Source organism: Musca domestica, unplaced genomic scaffold, assembly GCF_030504385.1.
Source record: "Musca domestica strain aabys unplaced genomic scaffold, Musca_domestica.polishedcontigs.V.1.1 18, whole genome shotgun sequence".
Taxonomy (NCBI): Eukaryota; Metazoa; Arthropoda; class Insecta; order Diptera; family Muscidae; genus Musca; species Musca domestica.
In genome coordinates this window covers 13,161,701-13,185,421 of record NW_026712238.1, presented here as the reverse complement: position 1 = coordinate 13,185,421, position 23,721 = coordinate 13,161,701, and the positions used below count along the sequence as shown (strand labels likewise).

Genomic DNA, 23,721 nt, shown 5'->3' with positions numbered 1-23,721 from the left:
AAGACCTACTACAGGTATTCTATGGATAGAAGGCCTTCTACAGTCTTCTATGAATAGAAGAACCTCTACAGGTCTTCTATGGATAGAAGACCTTCTTCAGGTCTTCTACGGATAAATGCAGATCTTCTATTCATAGCAGACCATCTGCAGGTCTTCTATGGATAGAAGGGAGTTTGCGATTTGGTTCAAACTTGGTACATCGTAATATTATTATCAAACTTACATAGAGTTCGGAGACGGGTAATATGGCCCATTTCTTCTGGTACCTCTCGCACAAGAGGTTGAAATTTTCAACAAAAATACTTTACTGCACAGAATGAGAAAGGATAATTCGATTTTGCTCAAACTTTGCAAATCCTAATATTTCCATCAGTGCTAGGTCAGGTGCGAAAATGGACAATATCGGCCCACTCCATCAAGTACCTCCCCTACAATGGGTTAACATTTTTAATAATTCTTATAAAATGTTATGTGAGAGTCCGATTGTCTTCAAATTACACACATCAAAATATTTTTATTGACCCAAGGTCAGGCGTGAAGATGGAATGTATCGGTCCACCACTTCTGAATATCCATTAAACTCATAAAACACGAAATGAACATCCGATAACATTCAGACTTGGCACATCTCAATATTTCTATTAACACAAGATCCATTATAAAAATGGTAGAAATCGGATCATTCCTTCTGGTACCTCCCTCACAAAGGGTCGATGTTCTGAATAACCAAAACGTTTATAAAATCCGAAATAAGCATTCGGTGCTCTTCATATTTCCAACATTTCATTATTTCTATTAACACAAGATCTTCTTTGAATATGGGTTATATCGGTCCACTCCTTCTGGTATCTCCCTTACAAAGGGTCAAATAACATTCGGCTTGGCACATCTCAATATTTCCAACACAAGATCTGTTATAAAGATAGTAGTATCGGTCAGTTTCTTCTGGTACACCCCTAACTTTGGGGTCAAGATTTCGAAAAACAAAACTCTCAAAGGAAGCGAAGTAAGTATTCACCTCTCTGTGAGGATTATATATATCTGCGAACCGCCTTCTGGTACCTCACCTGCAAAGGGTCATAATTTTCAATTTTTTTTAACTGCCATAACTTGCAAAACAATTCAGCGATTCCTTACAACTCGCTAAATACTTCCCTCAGCCAGAAACCTGAGATGAATAAGGAAATTATGATTTCGGATAAATTTGGATATAAATGTTCGATTTTAGTGTAATTTTCAAACATTTGAATAATCATATATTTCAATAATCGAAAATTGGCGGAGGGTATACCTCTGTCGGCAAAACGGACTGATACTTTTTAACTAGTTTTTTAATAAAATAAAACTGTATTCAAAATACCTTTGATATTATCTTCATTAAATAAACTAAAGACATCCAATATTTAACGCAACAAATTATTTTATATCACCTCGATCGATTGCCACCCTCTTTTTATTAGAATTTAATGCAAACTTGTTTATATTAACTTCACTTTGTCTATTCCATCCACAGGCTTCAATAATTGCCTGTTTGCCATAGTAATTTACATTCCCCACGAATCCGCACCACTTTGTTGGGTGGTCGTCGAACGAAATATAATTTATAGTAGATGGCCATAAAAAGATTCAATCGTTCATTTATAGCTGTGCATGTCTGAAATAATTACCCCATCAATGTCATGACGGCCAATGACAATTTATTTTTAGTCCTCCAAATAAATGTCTGTTATGTGGACATTTTGAAAGCAATTAATAAGACGCAATTGGTGTTTTGTATTCTAGCTCCTTGCTACTTGGGGATGGGGGGTTCGTTTGCCCCAGAAAACACGTGTTATTGACTGAATTTCTATACAACAATAAACAAATGGACTATTTTCCCAACACGCAGGCTGTTTCTCATCCCAGTATATTGTTCTAGGACATGACCCGCACGTCTTCAAGAATTTCACCTTTATAGATGGAATGTGTTGGAAAAATTGTTGGAAAGTATTTTTTAAAAATTCAGGATGTATGCTAGAATAGTTGCCATCGATTGTAAAACCTAGACTAGTCTTGAAGAATAATTCTTAAAAATCGACTATTAAAGCTGTAGTACTTTTGAGGAATAATTCTCCAAAAGTTCTACAAAATTGGAGAAGAATATATTTTTGAAATAACCAGGATTATAGCTGGTACAGGTTTTAAAAAACTTAAGAGGATAAACAAATTAATGGCCTTGGTAAGTTATTCCTCAAAATTGTACAAAATTGTGTTGGGAATTTTGTTTTTAAACCACAATTATTCGTCGGATGGTCTTGGAATACAATTTTTAGGTTCAAACAGTCTTCAAAAATAATTCTTTAAAAAAATCCATTATAGCACGAATAAAAGAAAAGAAAATTTAAAAAAAAATAAAAAATGGTCAAGGACTAATCTTGGAAATAATTCTTTAAAAAAATCCACAACTATATCTTTACAAGCCTTTAAAAAATCGACGATTATGTCTCTAATAGTCTGGAAACAATTATTTAAAACATCCGCAATCAAAGCTGCAATAGTCTTGGAAAATAATTCTTTAAAAATAGTCCACGCTTATAGCTCAAAGAATCGTATAAAATGGTTCCATGAAAAAAATTCAAAATTATAACTCGATTTATAGGCAGAGGAGTCTTGGAATAATATTCGAAAATGATTTTTAAAATATTAACTATTTTAGCCCGAATAGTCTTGGAAACTGATTATTGGAATGTTCCAAAACTGAAAGAATAGAAAAGTATCTACTACGATAATCGATTTTCCCTTTATGATATTGAATCTAATAGATTCTTGCAGGTACTGGGACAAAGCATATTATTGCTCGGTTCATGGCTGATAGAGTCTTGAAAATGAATTTCAAAAAACCATAAATATAACTCAAATAGCCTAAGGAAATAATTATTTTATTTGTTATTATAGCTGGAAGAGTCTTGGAAAAAATCTAGAAATTAGGCTCGAATAATAACTGGAATAGTCTAGGAAAAGAATGTTCTAAAAATCCATGATTATAGCTGAAAGAGTTTTACAAAGGAATGCTTTAAACCTACGAGAATCTTGAAAGTAATTCTTAAACAAATTCACCATTAAGATTCGAATTGGCTTGGAAAAAAGCTTAGATAAAGCTCTTTAAAAATCTACGATTTTGGCATAGAAAAGAATCAGTAAAAAATTACAGCCGAAATAGTCTTGAAAACAATTCTTTTAATTATCCACGATAATAGCTGGAATCCTTTTTGAAAAGAATTCTTTATAGATCTTAAAATCTTCAAAATATTTCTTAAATAATTTTGAAAAAAAAGAACAAAAAAAAAATCGTATAATCTTGAATATAAATTCTCTAAATATTATAGCGCAGATATATTGAGATAATTGTTTAAATTCAATTGCTGAGGTGGACAATAATTTTTAAAAATTATCGATTGGAAAATTTTTGAAAAATCCTTGGGCTATGGTCGTGGAATATACTTCTTTAAAATATCCACAAATTCTCAACCAAATCTATGGGACATATGGTCAAGACCGACGAAATATGTAAAATAAGGGGGTATCTATATATAAAAGTTATACCACAAAGTGGACCTATATTGATACATTTTCGCAGAGTTTCTACATAATAAGAACTCAAAATACCAACATTTGTGGCAATAAAAAATAATTCAAATCGGGGTTTAGTTTTACATAGAAGTGGAACCGACCCATCATCCAACTTAATGCTTCTTAAAGTAATCCAAATATCTTGTGGTTGCAAAATGGTCAGGCTTTATCCCTTCATTGTTGTTTTTATAAAAACAACGTTTGTTTATTAGTGGAGAACGATGGTAATGTTTACCAGGGGGTAAGGCAGGGAATACCTAGGTTTCGGAAAGAGCCACCAATCCTCATCAGTTGCCTTGTTTTTTGTCTGGGATGTTCTCCCCAGAAGTTATTTTAAAAATAACTTCTATGACAAAAAACATTTTTTACCCAAGTGACGAGATCGTAAGCTCAATAGAAGAGGAACCAACGAATTAAATAAAACTAAAATTCTTTTGAAAAGTCTTCTAAACCTTACAACCGCACTTATAAACATTTACATCTTCCTCCACTTGTTATGCTTTCGTTCAACCTGAACGAAGTAGCATAACCATATAAGATGGTTTTGTCTGTTACAACAAAAACCCCTTCGTCGACCGTGTCTTGTCTATTGATAGAACAGTGTGGCTTGTTTGTTCGGGATACCGTAGTATTTTGTTGTTGCAAAATGGTCAGGCATTATCCCTTTATTGTTGTTTTTATAAAAACAATGTTTGTTTATTAGTGGAGAACGATGGTAATGTTGTAACAGACAAAACCAACTTACATGGTTATACTACTTCGTTCAGGTTGAACGAAAGCATAACAAGTGGAGGAAGATGTAAATGTTTATAAGTGCGGTTGTAAGAATTAGAAGACTTTACAAAAGAATTTTAGTTTTATTTAATTCTTTGGTTCCTCTTCTATTGAGCTTACGATCTCGTCAATTGGGTAAAAAATGTTTTTTTCATAGAAGTTATTTTTAAAATAACTTCTGGGGAGAATATCCCAGACAAAAAACAAGGGAACTGATGAGGATTGGTGGCTCTTTCCGAAACCTAGATATTCCCTGCCTTACCCCCTGGTAAACATTACCATCGTTCTCCACTAATAAATGTTTACAATTATATAACAAACTCTTAGTACTTTGATCAAGAAGCTTGCATCAAAACCCAATACCATAAGACATATAAATATGTCCGTATAATGGCTAAGAAATGATACACGTTCCACTTAAAAGGGATAAGGGACAAAGCCTGACCATTTTGCAACAACAAAATACTACGGTATCCCGAACAAACAAGCCACACTGTTCTAATCCAAATATCTATATGAAGTTTCAAAGTTCTATAGAATCCGCAATCTAATGATGGTTGTTTTTTTATACCCTCCACCATACATAGTATGGAGGGTATATTAAGTTCGTCATTCCGTTTATAACTTATTCTTGATCAGCGTAAAATTCTAAGACGATTTAGCCCTGTACGTCCGTCCGTCTGCTGTAATCACGCTGGAGCCAAAACAAGTATAGAAAGCTAAAATATTGCACATATCAGTCTTTTGTTTGCATGCAGGTTAAGTCGGTTCACGATATCTTATAGGTATCTCTGTAAGGTATTGTAGCTAAATTTTTCAATGAAATTGTCTGAGAATCCGCAAAAGGAATTCCTTCTGAATATTTTACTCCCTGGAGAGCATTGTCTATATAGGTCCTCGATATCGTATTTCCCCCGTATATTCGATATTTTGATGATTTTAGCTACATTTTTCAATGGAATTTAATCCATACGAAAATTTAGTTTTAAGCACTTCACCCCCTGTCTATATAGGTCCACGATGTCGTGTAGCCCAAATGCAACGGTACTCCTCAATATTATTATTTTGTGGATTTAAAGGACATTATTCACCGGGGTTGTTTCAAATTTTGTATTTACAATTCGTAATGCGTACTACAGAATATGACAAAAATTGCGTATGCCGGCTCACGACTTCGTATATCCTACATATAGCGGTACCTCCCAATATTCGGTATTTTAGAGACATTATTTACCGGAGTGGTTTCAAATTTTGGTTTTAGAGTTCGTAATGGGAAATACAGTCTATGACAGAAAATTGTCTATGCAGGTCCAGGTTTTCGTCTAGGCCCATATATCAGTACCTCCCTATTTTCGGTATTTTGACGATTTAAGGTACAATATTCACCGAAATTGTTTGAAAATTCGTATTTGAAATTCCTAATAGGTAATAAAGCCCGTCAAAGAAAATTGTCTATGCAGGTTCAGGTCTTTGTATAGTCCCGATATCTCCGTATATGCGGTATTTTGATGATTTTAGCTACATTATTCACCGAATTTTTTCGTATGTGAATATTTTAATGGCTCGTGATAAAAGTTGCCTATGCAGGTCCATCTCTTCGTATAGACCCCAAAATAACGGCTATAATCGTTATTTTTAAAGATTTTAACAACATTTTTAACGGACTTTTTTTGAAAATTTCCAAGTGATGTAGTTTATACAAAGTTCGGCTCGGCTGCTTTTTTATTTTATTTATTTATCTTTTTTAAATTAATTTTTTTAAATCCCTAATCTGAACGAATATGGTTGTGTATACGCCTGAACAATGCTCTAATAATCTTCGAAAACATTATTCACTATTTTCAAGCGTGCTCCTAATAACTCGATTATTTTTGGATTTTACAGATTCTATAACCACTTTCTTAGAAGCATATATTCGGCTTCATCAAAACGAAAACTCTTGGTCCATTTTATGACGTATATTATAGATATGAGATGGAATACATATTGCGATATTAAAATATCTATGATTCAGTATTACATTAAAACAGTCACTGGGAATTCCAAGAAACTAGTTAAACACTAGTAAGCCATACTTCGTATGAACTTCTTATAAAATTTATGCGCAAAAAAACCCAACCTGAGAAACAAGATGAAAGAAAAGCGTGACAGAAAACCCCCAAAACAGAAAGAATGGATAAAAAACACACGCACACATACAAAAATTCTTACCGTTTTCGTTATTTGGACGATTGGAACAGGCTTCATTTGTGGTAACATATTCTTTGCAGTTGACGGATCCCATGATGATGGTGATGGAACGGCGATTAGATCCAATGGAGTGGGGATATAAGAATGAAGGAGATGGTGACTGCTGCTGCTGTGGCAACTGTTGCTGGCGATGGGGCCAATGACGTAATGTTGGCCTTGTAGAAAAATGTACACCGGCAACGGTTTGAAGGAAAGGTCGTCGACTATGATACGATACCAGCGACCACAATACACTTGAGTTTGAAATGTGAAACCTGTTGAATTTTTGTTTGATTTTAGCTTTTCGTTATGATACAATTTTTATTTTGTAATAGTTTCACTTCTTTTTTTTTTTTTTTTTTTGTTCGATTTCAAAATAACTAACTATGCCGCAACTAACCTTCGAGTAGTAATTAAATTTCCACTGGTTGTTGCAACGTTGCTACGTTGTTGTTGTAGGTGTTGGTGTTGAGGTTTCAAAATGCCCTTCTCAGCAGCAGTGTTGAATGTTGTCAAATATTTGCGTGATACTAATAACTTTCGAACAGCACTACTCGTATGATTCGTTATGCGATTGATGGGAATGGTAGCAGAATTATTAATCAGGGAACAAATGATGGGAAAATTCCTTGAGATAAGAAAAAAAAAAAAAAAAATGAAACAAAAATTTACTAAACGGAAACAGCTGGGCGTTGATAAGATTCAACAAATAACAATAATCTGTTCGGTCTTAATTAGTTTTTTGTTTTGCGAAACACTTGAGTTTTAATTGATTTCGATGGTTTTATGATTTGTTTGATGGATGATTAGGCACTTCACGCTTTTGTCACGGAAGCTATTTTGATTTGTTTATTCTGTTTGAACTTTTGCCGAAGCATAAGGGTATTTTTATCGGGACACCAAAAAATTTGTTATGAAATAAAAATGCATGGGAGGACAGGCTCCTCTGTACTTCATTAAAAATGCGTGTTTGAAAATCTCTTTAATTTAGTTTTTCATTTAAAATTTCCCCAAAAAACATTTAATTCTATAATTTACTTTATAAAGCTCTTTTGTAAACTCTTCGCCTTGTTGTATGAAAATCACGTTGTTATAAGCAGACCGAATGTCTATACAATTCCGACCGACAACCACCGGTTGACTACCACGATTCGTGACTACTTTTTTACGACTAACATCGTCGTACACTTGTTCGCATATGCATGTGCTGGTCGAAATCAAACCACCAAACAAATCAGAGATACCCGACATTACTCACAACAATCGGTGGCAGACAGATTCGTTGGTAAGTAGATATGGAGTATATCTCTGTTAATACTGCAAGTAATTTGTATAAGAACACTCAGTTGTGAATTTTAAAAAATATAATGAACAGGAAAAATAAAAATGTTAAATTGTGAAATTTTGAGAATTAAACGCGGAATGTATGAAATAAATCCTTCGATCTAGGTAAGTATAGAACTGATCTTAATTTAGAAAAGAAAAACCCTTAAAAATTGAAAACACATGAGTCATGCCATGCACGGAATGTAAACCTGGGGAAACAATAACAACTAAAAAAAAAAACAAGAGAAAAAGCAGTAAGTTCAGCTCGGCCGAACTTTGAAAACCCTCCACCATTTGGAAATTAATAGAAAAAAATAAATAAAAAATAGAATTCGTTATACATTCTGTTAAAATCTAAAAAATATCGTATATAGGGAGTTACCGTTATTTTTGTGTTTATACGAAGACGTGGACCTGCAATTTTCTGTCGCAGGCTGTAGTACCCAATACGAAGTGCAAATACGAAATTTGACACAATTTCCGAGAATAGTGTAGCTAAAATAATCAAAATACCGAATATAGGGAGGTACCGATATTTAGGGGCTATACGAAGACCTGTTTAGACAATTTTCCGTCACAGGCTGTAGTTCTCATTAGGAACTTTAAATATGAAATTTGAAACAATTCCCGTAAATAAAGTCGCTAAAATCATCAAAATACCGAAGTTTGGGAGTTACCGATATTTAAGGGCTTTACGAAGACCTGGACCTGCATAGACAATTTTCTTTCACAGGCTGTCGAACCCGATACGAATTACAAATACGAAATATGAAACAATTCCGTTGAATAATGTCGCTGAAATCAGCAAAATACCGAATATATGGAGGTACCGTTATGTGGGGGCTATACGAAGACATGGACCCGCATAGCCAATTTTCTGTCAAAGGCTGTAGTATCCATTACGAACTTCAAATACCAAATTTGAAACAATTCCGTTATATAATGTCGATGAAAGCAGAAAAATATCGAATATAAGGAGGTACCGTTATATGAAGCCTATACGAAGGCGTGGGCCTGCACAGACAATTTTCTGTCTTAGGCTGCAGTACCCATTACCAACTTCAAATACCACAATTGAAACAATTCCGGTGAATAATGTCCCTAAAATCATCAAAATACCGAATATCGGGAGGTACCGTTATATGGGGGCTATACCCAAACGTGGACCTACATGGTCCATTTTCAATACCAAAAATCATTCAGACATAACATACATTTGAGTGAAATTGTATGAATCTACTTCAATTCGTTCGGAAGCTAGAGAAATTTTCACAGATGGACGGTCATCGTTAAATCGGCATAGAATTTTATGCTGACCAAGAATATATACATTGTGGGATCTAAAATGTATATTTCGAGGTGTTGCAAACGGAATGACAAACTTAATATACCCTCCATACTATGGTGGAGGGTATAACAAGTTAAAAAGTATCAGTCGGTTTTGCCGACAGATGTATACCCTCAGCCAATGTTCGATTATTTAAATATATTTTGAGTTCTGTTATGATTATTTAAATTGTTGACCTTCTATGGAGTAGGTTCCGAAGGAATATATCAATATTGTCCATTTCGTATCGGACCTAAATAAATATGATATAAATATTGCGACGTGCCAGATTTAGACTACATCGACTACTTCCTTCACTTTATTCGAGATATGGGATAATTTCTAGAAAATCTTAAAATGTGAGTGAGATGCCACACATAGTTGAGCGAAGTAATCAAAATAAATGTTTTGTTTTTAAAACAAAAACTTAATGGAGTGGACCGATATTGTCGATTTTCGCACTTGACGGAAATAGTAGTACTTCCCTTTAAAAACGTGTCTCATCGTAAAAATGGGTTTAGACCTCATGTCTCCATGAACGAAATCCAATTCTGGACAATTGGAGTCGATCTAGAGATAACTCTCGAATGGTGCATCCGATTTGGATTAAACTTGATACATGGTAATATTATTATCAAACTTAAATCGAGTTTGGAGATGTGCAATATCGGTTCACTCCTTCTGGTACCTTCCCCACAAAAGCTTAACATTTTCAAAAAAAAAAAAATAAATAATAATAATAATAATTTACCTCATAGAAAAAAGAGGTATCATTCATAGAAGAAGAAATGTATGATTGAACAGGCAACCTCTTAAAAATATAAGTGGTATGTTTTGGCGGAAAATCCATTTGTTACCAATATTAAAATACTGATCGATCGTTACCAAAAGGAGTTGGCTGGTAAGTCCCATATATTCATACTAGATCTATGTTTGGTAGAAATATTGAGATATACGAGCTTTAATCTTTGTTTCGTACAGACCCCCTATAACGGTACCTCTCGATATTGATAATTTTAGCGACATTTTAGACCGGAATTTCTTCAAACTTCGTATTAAAAGATCTTGATGGGTACTACAACCTATGACAAAAAATTACTTATGCAGGTCCATGACTTAAACCAGTCAAAAAAGCTTTCTATATATTCTCACCTTTAGACGCAAATAAAAACTCCTTCAAGGCTATTCTTCGCCCCTCTCTCAATCGCTGTTTCAATATCTCTACTAAAATGTTTAGCAACAATTTCCAGCATTAGGAGGAAATTTCGGAACAACATATGGTGGCATTTAGATTGGGCAATATAGTTCACTAAGGAGATCGGGCTGTCTCTACAGTATCCATGTAGTATACATTTTTCTGTAATCGATTTTACTTTGTATTTTTGTATATTTTATTGTTCCTTTCGGCGTTTACAAACCAAGGCCTTTCATTCCCAAAAAGTATTTTTTACTTCTCAGACTTTTACCCACATTTTCTGTCACAGTGTAATTAACCAAGTTAAAGTATTTTCATATTATTGCAATCCAATATAATTTCCAATAAAATAACCCTTCGTTTCTTCCAAATAATTCAATATTTGTGATGAGTAATAAGCTTTTGAACTTCTGGTCTTATGCAAATAACTTCACAGTGTATCACCGTACACACTTCGGATGTTGGCTTGACGCGAATGATTCGTCGTCACATTACGTAGTATAAAATTCTATTGAATTTGGGGAATTTCATTATGGACTCTCTCAGTTTGCGTCGTTGTTGTTGCTTTTATGGATATTGTTGATGTTTTTGTTTTTATTATGATTATTCACAGACATGCATACACAAATAAGTACATATCCAAAAACAAAGCTATTTTAAATATATTTTTTTATATTTTGTTTTGCTCGCCTGTTGCTTTTGCTGTTTCTCAGCAGATTTATGATGAATGCAGCAGTAGAAGAGCGACACTGTTTGCGATGTTGATGCCGAGCGTTAAACAAGAACGTATTACTAATAAACGCTAAACGAGTATTTTCAAACAAAAGATTCTCAAGGTATGTAGAAAACATCTGGACGGTTGGTCGGTCGATTGTTTGCAAACAATACACAGAAAATTTCAAAAGGATTTTGAGACTTCCATATGTGGTGGATTGCGTTAACATTGTTGTTGAATACTAATATTTATATTCGAGGTGATTGGATGGCAAACGTGCTTAATAACATTACAGCCCGGACTTTGAGGTGGTAAGTACAATTGGTGTGGGACATTGTAGAGCAGCCAATATCTAACAATGTGAGCTGTACAAGGTGAGATAAAAAAAACTGCAACCAATTCAAACGCCATAATTTCTACGTTTTTTTTAAATTTTATTGAATTAAAGCAAAAAATGTCGGAAATAGCATACAATTTTAGAATACGTTTAGATTTGTTCAAATTTGTCACTTTTGGCACGAATTATGGCCTTCCAACGGGCAATGAAGCCGTATGTTGCTCTGTGGTATTTTGGCCTATTCCCGGCGAAGCGCTTGCTACCAGTATCACGGTAACGAGCGATGGTACGAGACACAAAAGATTTATTCACATTTAAAATCTGGAGTGCTCTTGTGGTTTTCCAGCCAAATATAAAGAAATCACACTATAACTTTTTTTCTGGAAAATTCTCACCAAAATGCTTTTGTATCCTTGTAAACAATATAATGAGCTGTCACTGGAATAATTTTAAGTTGGTTGCAGTTTTTTCATCTCACCCTGTAGACATGAGATTTAACATAGCCTCACAAAAAATAAACTAAAGAAGTTAAATCGCACGTTAAACGCGGCCAAATGATCGGTCCCTATCTTTCGAAGGAATTGGGACCAAGTGCCGAAATTTGGTACGTATGCGTTTCGGGTCTAAACTTAGTTAGAAGATGGGCATATGACGACTTTCGGCTTATATTTCAACAGTATTATCTGGAAATTGGTATTTGAAGGTTGTATCGGGTTCTCAACCACCTTGTACAAAAGTTAATATAGGTTCATTTTTGGTATATGTCTCATATAACAGTACCACCCTAAATGATGGCTTTCCCATATTTTCAACGGAATTGTCTAAAATTTCGTATTTGAAGTTTCTAATGGGTGTCTGAAGTCTTTACAAACAAATGGTTGATATAGGTCCCCATTTTGACTTTATATTATGGTAGAGGGTGCTACGTTTTAACTTTCACTGGATGCATTGATAGCTTTTACAATGCTTCTGGCTATTCTTTGCCTCAAAATCGACAATTCTGGTTCTCATCGACAATTCGAATCTCATTTTTGGCTCAATAGATACGTAACTATTGAGCCAAAAATGAGATTCGTCGCTGAACACAATTCTTCAAAAAACAAAAAAAAATGATCTTGGTCCCATTGTTTTAGAGCCCATTCACCAAAAATTCTGCGTTGCGGTAGGATTTTGAAGGCTTTACGCCTAAATCACTCCACAAAATTTCTACGTTGTTAAGTAATAGAGGCTCTATCTCTGCGAACGGTGACGTATCGATAATTATGGTCATCATTGACACTGGCCGATACAGTTGCGATATTTTTTTCAGTTCGAACTCTAGGTAAGCATATTGCTGGAAATGGAAATTTGCTCACAATAGCACGCATTTTAATACCAATTAATAATTTGCAAGCGTTGTTCGTTTGTAAGACGATCCATGGTTAAATTGTTAACAGTGAAACAAAACATGAAACGTGCGCGATCTGTTTAAACCAGGGTTGCCAAAACATAATAACTAAAACATTATTAGGACATTATTATTGAATTTAACAATAACAAAATTGCAACATCATAATTCTTCTCTCTCTCCTTCCGATATAAGACTATAAAATTTCGTTCAGTGCACAATATGAAGTAGGTATATTTATTGAAAGTTAAATAGTAAATGTACGTATGAATGTCGATTCCATGACCAAGGTCATAAAGCAACATGGTGTTGCTTGTTGCCACAATTATGGTCGAAAAAAAACTCACAATTTTAACAAAAACACAAAGCAATTGTTTTTTTTATTAGAAATAATAAAAACAAATGCTTTAACAATGTCATGTTCTTTGAACTTTTCGAAGCAGGTTTTATTTTGGTGTGGCACTCTGCTGTAGAAATCCCACTAAAGTTCATTAAACTATTTCTTAGACATTTGAATATTTTAATGGCTGTAAGGTAACCTGCAGAAAAAGTGAATGTCCATTGTTAATGATTTGAAATAATTAGCCAACAAAAATTATTGTTGGCCACAGACGAAATTAAAGCGCTATGACTGGCAGACCAATTTGCTGTCTAGCTTTGCGTTACTCAACGGAAGTTAGCGGGGAGTGGGGATAAGTGAATGCACTCCACCAGACATTGGCTAAGATGTGGCGGCGCTGACATTGATGAAAGAGCTGTTATATTTTCTTTGAGGGGGGAAACCATAGAAAAGTGAATGAGTAAAAGTGTTACATATATGGGTGTGTATGTGTGAATGCCTAAGTGGCAAGACCCAACCCAACATACCAAAAATACAATACAGCTTGAGAATAATATTATGAAAATAGTTTATCATAAGAATTTTTCAACAATGCTAGAGAAACACTTTTTTGCACAAACTTTTCTCAAATCTGTCCTTTGTTGTCAAATTTGTTTTGATTTTTTTTTTTTTTTGAGAAAATTGTCGAAAAAATATTTTCTTTGGTTAAAATTTAAATCACGCGAATTTAGGACCATTTCCAGACGAAACTCTTAGGTAATGATGAATAATAATTCTGTGAATCTGTAGTATATATTATTTCAATCTCATTTCAGAACAGAGGCGTCAAAAAAGTTGCAAGAATTCAAGAGAAGTGAAGAATTAGTGGAGGAGATACAGAAGCTCAAATAAGGGGAAAGAAAGCATCTAGGTACCAAGGCAACAGGAGGCAGTGAGAGCTGGGATGGCCATCAATGAATAAAATGTGTAAAATAATTAAAAAAAAGAGAAAAAATAACTATTTTATACCATTGAAAAAATAAGTTTGATATAATATTACTTTCGTAAGCTTATTCTGAATTTACAAGATAAAGCTTATGAATAAGGGTTCCGTTTCGATTATTCTATAATTATTAAACAAGCATTTCTCAATACATTCTCAAGATTTTCTCAAGCTTAAGGCTTATGTTTGTAAGCTTATTAAATTATTATTCTCAAGTCAATTTGGTATGTTGGGAAGGTTATACTTACAAACACATTTAAATTCAAATGATGTAGGGTCTTTAATGAGAAAGTAAGAATGGAGGCACAACTTCAGTAAAGCAAATCTTTGAAAATATTTGTATTATTGACGTTAATACATTTTAAGGATTTTGCTGCGGGGGTTATAAGATATCAAAAAAAAAAAAAAGCAAATAAAAAATTAAAAAATATCAAATGCAAATATGAATGACCCGCTATTATTTAATAAATAACCATATTAATTGTTTGACCCTCTATGGAGTAGTTTCCGAAGGAATGGTTAGTATCGGACCTAAATAAATATTATATAAATATTGTGACGTGCCAGGTTTGGACTATATGGTTACTTCCTTCACTTTTTATGAGATATGTGATCAGTTTCAGAAAATGTTAAAATGTGAGTGAGATACCAGATATAGTCGGGCGAAGTATTCCATTTGTATACTTCATTTAATATTTTTATGGACCGATATATTTGATCTTCACGGCAGATCTTGTGTTAGTATAAATAATGAAATATGTTTTTTATTATTGTTTTGGCTATTCAAAATTCTGACCCTTTGTAAGGGAAGTACCAGAAGGAGTGGACCGATATGTTCCATCTTCACACCAGACCTTGGGAGAAGCCGATATCGCTTATCCTTTCTGTGCAATAAAATATTGTTTCGAAAATTTGTGGTCGAGGTATCAGAAGAAGTGGACTGATATTGCCCATCTTCGAACTAGATCTAAGTTCGGACCAACCCGAATACTCCCTTCGAAAGTTATCGTGAGCACCAGTCAGTCAGACAATCGGACGGACATCACTATATCGACTCCAAATGCCCTGAAACGTATTTTGTCTAAAGAGACCTAGGGTCCATGACTGAGGGTATAAAAATCTAAGACCATTGGTCCGCTACTTCGTTCACCCAATACCGAATTTAGTATTATTTATTACTATTCGTACAATTATAGTACTTTTAATAATCTAAATATAAAATTTCAGGATTTCAGCACATTAATTTCCTACATTACCAAATTTTTTACAATTATGGTACGCATATCCACCAAAAGTGACATTCATATCAAATTTCAGGATGCCAGTCCTATCCATTTACCCAATTCCAAATTTAGCACTATTCTGTACTTTTCGCACAAATATAGTACACATTTTCAAAATAGCCTCCATAACTAAATTCCAGATACTAACAGAGACCTCAATATGAAATTTGAGGATTCCAGCCCTATCCCTTCAGCCAATACCAAATTTAGTACCATTTAGTTCTTTTCGTACAAATATAGTACACATTTCCAAACCCCTCTCTTTATCTCAATTCCAGATACCAATAGAGACCTCAAAAACAAATTTGAGGATTCCAGCTCCACCCCTTCACCCAATACCAAATTTAGTACCATTTACTTCTTTTCGTACAAATATAGCACACATCTTAATATCAGAGACCTCAACATCAAATTTCAGGATTTCAGCTATATTTTTTCACGCAATACCAAATATAGTACCATTTAGTGTATTTCGTACAATCATAGTACACATATCCGAAACCACATCCATATGTCCAGGCTACACATGAAAAGCATTTTAGAAATGAAGTACCATTTTAGACCTTTTTATAACCTTAAAGTTCGAATTTGCAAAGCCCCTTTGGGGCCTCAATCTTCCTCTCCATCAGTGAGTTTGATATTTGAAGGTGGTTTTGAAAATGTGTGCTAAGTGTGCGATCTTTACTAAATGGTACTAAATTTGGTGCGGTTTCGTTTAGGGTATACCTTTTTAGTACAATTTTCCAAAAACTCAGCTTTAACACAATTTGAAGATTCTAGCCAAGGTAGATCTAACAGGTAACCGCATCGGCGAATTGCTACAACAAAGCAACTTTTGTGGTCCCCTCAAATGTCAAAATTGACATCTAAGGCGAAAAACATAGATTCGCCATGACATTTAAAGGTTGCGGCAAATTTGTTTCAACCAATCAGAAACGAGGTGTTTGTTTACATTTTATTTTGTGTGCTTTCGTCGTAAACGAACTTCGCAATAAAGTTTTTATTGTAAAACAAATAAGAGTAAAATAAGTATTAATTGTAGTATTGCGATATTTTTTAAGCCAATAAACTTATAATGACTATATTTTACTGGTTTAAACCGAAAGTTTTCGGGAACTGCAAATGACAAGAGTCGAATTCTTGCATTACTTCCCGTGATGTGCTTTGGGAATCTTAGATGTTGAGGCTAACCTAATTCTTAAAGCTGCGCTCCATTCTAACCTCCTTCCTTCATTTTCTTTTAATTTTTTTACTGGTTTCACTCTTAACTTGCTCTTAAATTATTTGAAATATTATAAAAAGGTACTTTTGGGGAAGACAACATAAACAAATTTGTTGTTGCATTCATTTAGGGCGAATTCTTCATTACAACAATTTGTTTTGACATTTAATGGTGCCGTCAGCTGGGCTGATGCGATTACCTAGTACATCTACCTTGATTCTAGCTTTTCAACCCAACTTCAGTTGTTGATATAAACACAGTACTTTTTTGTACTGTACATTTTTGTCTGCGACCCCTTTGAAAGCAACGCCCATGCTACCAGCTTTTTTGCATGCATATTTCCAAGTCGAACAGTGTGGCTTGTTTGTTCGGGATACCGTAGTATTTTGTTGTTGCAAAATGGTCAGGCTTATCCCTTTATTGTTGTTTTTTATAAAAACAACGTTTGTTTATTAGTGGAGAACGATGGTAATGTTTACCAGGGGGTAAGGCAGGGAATACCTAGGTTTCGGAAAGAGCCACCAATCCTCATCAGTTCCCTTGTTTTTGTCCGGGATATTCTCCCCAGAAGTTATTTTAAAAATAACTTCTATGACAAAAAACATTTTTTACCCAAGTGACGAGATCGTAAGCTCAATAGAAGAGGAACCAAAGAATTATATAAAACTAAAATTCTTTTGGAAAGTCTTCTAAATCTTACAACCGCACTTATAAACATTTTCATCTTTCTCCTCTTTACCCTCTTTACTTTTCATCTTTCTCCTCTTTACTAACTTAAGTTCTATTTTGTTTGAGCATTGAAAATCACTTTTTAGTCTACATTTTTTTAAATAGCTTCAAATTCCTGTAGTACACTTTGTTTTAAATATCAATGAAAGTGGCCTACGGCTGATAACGTTGCCATAATAAGTTTCATTCATTGTTGAAATCGAATAAGCCGTCTATTTCGAAACTTAAAAATATAATATTTATTTTGGGTTTTGTCACGTTTTTTGATAAGAACAATTTAATAATTGATGAGATTTTCGTACGAAATACACACACGGGCACGATGACAATGCAAGTACTTCTATTTATACCGTTTGGGACTGAGTATGTGCGGGTGTGGGAGTATGTGCGCTTTAATGAATGATTACTGTTTATCTAAAATGCATTTTTCTTTAATGTTTTCTTTTTTACATTTCTCTTGGCACGACACAGTAAACAAAATGTTAAGAACGAGCGTCTGATAATGGACTGAAAATATGTCACAAAATTGTCAAGCAACCCCGTAAGATGTCAGAAAACATATGGCTGCGGTAAGGGTTGCCAATAGAGGCGAAGACTTCAATATGTGATGTGAATGATTAGAACTCACAATAACATTATTGTTAGCAGAGTAACAAACCGTGGCGTGTTGCCAACCAACAAAACATCAACGTGAGTGTTCTGTAACAACCCAGCGAACATAACGAACAAATTTTAGTTCTTTACCTGACGAAAATAAGAAAATCTTAATTTTTATGTGTCGGAATCTGTGGGTCCATTCTAAAAAATACACGATTTTGCAAAAAAGAGTCCTTTAGTCGGAAACATTCAGACAAACATTGTAAGGAACTGTATGTCTGCAATACCTTGTTTTTGTGACATGCATGGGTATGGAAGGAAGCGTCCATAGAAGCACTATTAACATAGTAAGAAGAGTTCATTAAAAAAATCGTCTAGACATACACAAATACGACAAGAAGGGGGAAATACAAATACTAAAAAATATATCATCCGTACGACAATAACTAACAAGAGTAGAATCTGCTCGATTTCGAATGAATTTTGCTCCCACTTAAAGACGAGGAAAACATACTGACTTCTATTCGAGCTACATCGAAAAATTAAGTTTGCTCGATTTTTCAACTCTCAGGACCGTTCTCGCCCGAATTCGAGTGATTTTCACACTTTTTATTCTTGTTGATGGTGTTGCTGCTTTTGTACACAAATCACCAACCCACATGATCATCCCCTCTCCCACAGTTTACGGCAACATCAAACCTGGTATATATTCTTGATCATCATAAATTCGAAGACCATTTAGCCCTGTTTGTTCGTTCATCTGTCCGTCTGTTGTAATCACGCTAGGTTGAAAACGAATTAAGAGAGGAAGCTAACATTTTGCAGAGATTAGTCTTTTGTCGGCAGACAGGTTCGGAGATGGGCAATATCGGTCGCCGATATCGTTTAGCCCCCATATAACAGTACCTCCGATATTCGGTATTTTGATGATTTTAGCGAAATTGTTAACCGGAATTGTTTCAAATTTCGTATTTAGAGTTTGAAGCTCGTAATGAGTGCTACAACCAATGACGGAAAATTGTCTGTAGCGGTCCACGGTACCTCCCTTTATTCAGTATTTCAGTATTATACGAATATCATATTTGAAGTTCCGCGTCGGTACTACAGCCTATGACAAAAACTTACTTATGGAGGTCCACGCTTTCGTACAGCCCCCATATAATGGTTTTCATTTAAGTGGTATTTATCGACGTTTTTTTTTTAATTTTTCAAGATTCTTGAAAATGGTGAAGGTGATGGAATTCAAGCGTGATAGTGTGATTTCTTTAAATTTGCCTGGAAAACCACAAGCGGCTATCGTTAGAGCACTCCTGCATTTAAAAGTGAATAAATCTTTTGTGTCTCGTACCATCGCCCCTTACTGTGATACTGGTAGCGTAGCCCGACGGCAAGGAAGTGGACCGCAACCTGAATGAAACTAGACTCAAAAGAGCTAAAGAGTTGCTTCGCTTGGTCGAAAGTGGTGAACAGCCGAATTTTGTTTTCTACGCTGAGAGAACATTCGTCGTCCAGCAGTTTGTAAACAAACAAAATGATCGTGTTTACTTGCCAAAGATTTGAGCTGAAAATGTCACCTTCGGTTGGCCACCAGAACAATGGTCGCTCTCCGCTCGTATTAATCGACCGTGGCATCAGAATAAATTCCAAATATTATCGCGAAAATATACTGGAGGGTGTATTAAAGCCTTGGGCACGCAAACATTTTGGCCGCATACCTTGGACATTCCAACAGGACTTAGCACCATCGCACTAAGCACGCGCCACCCAAGAATGGTTACAAAATGAGGTTCTTCGCTTCATTTCCAGCGCACTATTGCCACCAAAATCTTCAGATACCAATCCGTTGCGCTATTGTGTCTGGAGTATTTTGGAAAGCAAGGTTCGCACTAAAAAATACCAAAGTGTCGATCACCTCAAGCAAGCGCTTCGCTGGGAATGGGCCAAAATACCGCAGAGCAACGGCGTTTGACTTTGTTGAAGTTTTTTTTTATCTCATCCTGTTTAGCAAATATTTATGAAAAATAATTTTATAGATTATTTGGGTTGCTACCATCCTGTTTAAGAGGAATTTTTAGATGTGTTTTGAAAGAATGACCAAAAAGACTGCTGTTTTGGCCTGCTTGAAGGTTAAAATGTTCGACCAACATTTTTTTCGTATTTTATAGATTCCAAGGAATCTTAATCGGAAAATTTCCAAAAATGTGGATGTTGGAGAAACTTGCCTCCTCTATTTAGGTTACTTTAAGATGTTAACTTTAAAAACGCCGTTACACGTGCCTCATATTTTAAGTCTACTTTTATAATCTTCAGGATTTTCCCGGTAATTGTTGGAAAAATCTGAATTTTGTCGCACAGTGTTATGGTGAAATATTTTGGTAAAATTCTAAAAAAAAAATTGAATAAACTTTTATTAGTCACCCAGTTCCTTCAAAATAAATTATCAATTGAAGTTTTTTTACCAAAAGAAAAAAATGCATCGTTGGTTTTTTGCCAATGAGGAGCAAATTTGCAGGCCACCGCCTCCCACCACACCTTCAGTCTCAGCAGTCACTGAGCCCAGTGTATCCTCGTTAAATGAAATTCCCGATACAGAATGGAAATTTACCGTAAAATACAAAAGAAAATTGTGTTCCAATGAAGTTTTGGCCGTAACGGGTAATATACAAATATTGGGTAAATGGCAGGTCCAGCAATGTGTGCCAATGACGAAAATGGAAGGGAGTCCCTCTCTATGGACGGTGACTCTAATGTTGCCACGTAAATGTGATATATGTTACAGATATTTGATATGTGCCATCAATGGTGACAATGGGCGTAAATTGGTGCGGTTTTGGGAGACCCATAAGAAGGGGCGCCTCATACGTACAGAAGATGTACAGGAATTGGAATGCCCGTCATATGAAACCTTTGGGGTACTCAAGGGTATTACTGACTATAATGCGCAACGAGGTTGGCTGTCTAGCTCGGATATTAGAATATTGCAATTCCGTTTCGACAAGGCTCCATTTGTTTTGAAAATGGAAAAGGATAAGTTGGCAGAGGTATCGATACATGTAAAGCTTAGTCTTTTGAGGGTGCGATCCAAAGAGGAAGGAAAGGATGAACAAAATTCCAATATGAGTTGCAATATTTCCAAAGAGACTGGTATGGAAAATTGTGATTTTCAACAAAATCTTCCCAAAATGTTGGCATTTTGTGAAGTGGCCAATGTGGGTCGGGAAGATGGCTCCACCCTTCGCTATCAATCAAAATATGGTACACGCTGTGGTCCCAATGATATTCTGTTGTTCCACATGACCCTGGATGACATGACAAATACTGCCTATTTGATTGATTTATATACCTACCCTTCGAAGCCGGCCGAGGATATACCACCCTATCATTTTGGCTATCAACATATTCTGCCACAGCAATTAAATGGATCTGAAGGTACTTTAAATCTCCCCATAATGTGTGCCACCCGACATCGTCCAATTGGTAACATGACAGTGGAATATTTGCTGATTAAGCCCCTAAATTCGGTGGATTTTAATCTGGAGAAACCCTTTGAATGGCAATGGAAGAAAAAACCCAGCCTCGATATTGGTCATCGGGGTTGTGGCAAAAGTTTTTGGCATCAAAAAGATGTTCTTCGTGAAAATACCCTCAAATCTTTTGGGAAGGCTTTTGATCATGGCGCGGATTTCGTGGAACTTGATGTACATCTTACTCAGGATAAGGTGCCAATTGTATATCATGATTTCCAGTTGTATGTGTCACGCCAGGAGGATCTAAGTTCGGTCGAGTTTGACATTTTTAAACTAAATTTGGAGGCGGATGATATCAATGGCCTTAGGCGTTATGCGAAACCTTTAAAATCGGGTCTGATTGCAATATCTCTAAATAAATTCAAACTTGAGCACTTGGAAGATGTAAAAATTTACAATGGCACTTCAAAGGATATACCTTCCAGTTCATCGTTTATATCCTGTCCCAAGGATAATACCTTGAACTTACCCTTCCCTAGCCTGGAAAAGGTTCTCAAAAAACTGCCAATAAAACTGGGATTCCTACTAGATATCAAATGGCCTCAACAGCTGCAAAACGGTAAACATTACGAGGAGAATTTCCAACCCGACATGGATAAAAACGAATATGTCGATAATATTTTGAATACCGTGCTACGTAAATCTGGCAATCGTCGGATAATATTTTCCTCATTTGATGCTGATATTTGCTCCATGATTCGATTCAAACAAAATCTTTATCCTACCATGTTTATTATTAAGAATTCTGAAACCGATTTGAAATATTTGGATCCTCGTGGTGAGTTATTGCCCACAGCTTCATATTTTGCTAGGGCAATTGAACTATACGGCGTCGTTGCGGAATCAGATGATATTTTAAGGGCTTCGGGAGAAATCTCAAATTTTCATAAACGTAATATCCATCTGTTTGCCTGGGGTGATGTAGCACGCTCGGAACAGTGTCGTCGATCATTGAAAGCTGCTGATGTGGATGGTATCATTTTTGATCGCATTAACCATGTTACGAATGTGGAGGACCTTAAACAGAATATTTTCTTAATAGAATTGAAGGAGAATACCAGGAAAATGTCGTTAGGTAAATAATTATTAAATCTAATTTGGATATTTACAAAAACGATTTTGATCTGATTTATTTTTTTTTATTGTGGGAATGCTTGAAAGATGCGATTTTTATACCAAGTTTACTCCCCACTTTTCTGTTTAATGTGGGAGTGCTCGCGAATTACTCCTGTTAGAAAAAATTTTTTAGCGGATCCAAAATGCTCGAACTAGAGAAAGAGTTTACTCTAAGTGTGAAATAGAGTGGAAAATTTGTTTTGTTTGCTAATTTGTGTGTGTGTGCTGTAGGTTGGGAAAGATCGTCAAAGAGAGAATAACTGAAGTAAAGGCATTAGCATTTTGTGTACATAGATACAATAAACATACACTCATTCTTGCATTACCACACAAAACAAACATGAAAATCTTGTACATCCCCCAAAAAGATCAAGATTTTGGTCCCTTATTGAGGAAGGTACAAAATTTTCAATGCTTGATAAAAATACTACCAATGTCCAAGTATAAACTACCGTTCGAAGTGTGCATATTACGCATGTGAGGGACTTAAAACCCCAAATCGGATGAAACATATATATGGGAGCTATAGCTATATCTGAACCGATTTTCTTCGAATTCGATGTATTTGCTTCTAGACTGTATTCGGTCAGATGTACGAAAATTCAGGACTTTTGGACTGATATTGACCTTTTGGTGCACAAATAACCCGAAATTGGTTGCAGATATTTGTGGGAGCTATATTCAAATCTGAACCGATCTTGATAAAATTTGGCATAGGTATTTCTGGGCTGTATCATATATCTGGTAACAAATGCCATTGTTGTGGAGTGTATATTACGAATGTGAGAGACTTAAACACCAAATCGGACGAAACATACAGGGTGAGATTAAACAAGTAAAAAAGCTGTAAGTTCGGCCGCGCCGACCTTTAAATGCCCTCCACCATTTGGTACAAATTTGGCAATTTTCAAAAAAATAAAATCCGTTAAAAATTCTGTTAAAATCTTAAAAAATACCGAATGTAGCGGTATATTAGGGCCTATACGACGACGTGGACCTGCATAGACAACTTTTGTCACAAGCTAT

At 35.1% G+C, this 23,721-nt stretch overlaps 2 protein-coding genes across 3 annotated transcripts in view; one reads left to right on the top strand and one right to left on the bottom strand.

Moving 5' to 3' along the window:
* Positions 1-17,993, bottom strand: part of LOC101896461 (apoptosis-inducing factor 3) — a 28,189-nt gene extending 10,196 nt beyond the window's left edge. The window contains exons 1-3 of one of the 2 annotated variants that reach the window (XM_005183844.4): positions 17,906-17,993; positions 7,013-7,240; positions 6,595-6,887 (exon numbers count right to left, since the gene is read on the bottom strand). In XM_005183844.4, the coding sequence (XP_005183901.2) occupies positions 6,595-6,887; positions 7,013-7,240; positions 17,906-17,907 (523 nt within the window). In that variant the 5' untranslated portion in view covers positions 17,908-17,993. Of the gene's footprint in view, positions 1-6,594; positions 6,888-7,012; positions 7,241-7,650; positions 7,808-17,905 lie in introns of those variants that run through there. The other variant, XM_059120944.1, reaches the window with a different exon arrangement.
* A 2,530-nt stretch (positions 17,994-20,523) lies between these two features.
* Positions 20,524-22,696, top strand: LOC101897749 (glycerophosphocholine phosphodiesterase GPCPD1-like). Its single transcript, XM_005183852.3, has one exon. The coding sequence runs from the start codon at positions 20,524-20,526 to the stop codon at positions 22,660-22,662; it is 2,139 nt and encodes a 712-aa protein (XP_005183909.2). The 3' UTR covers positions 22,663-22,696.
* Positions 22,697-23,721: the final 1,025 nt, after the last annotated feature.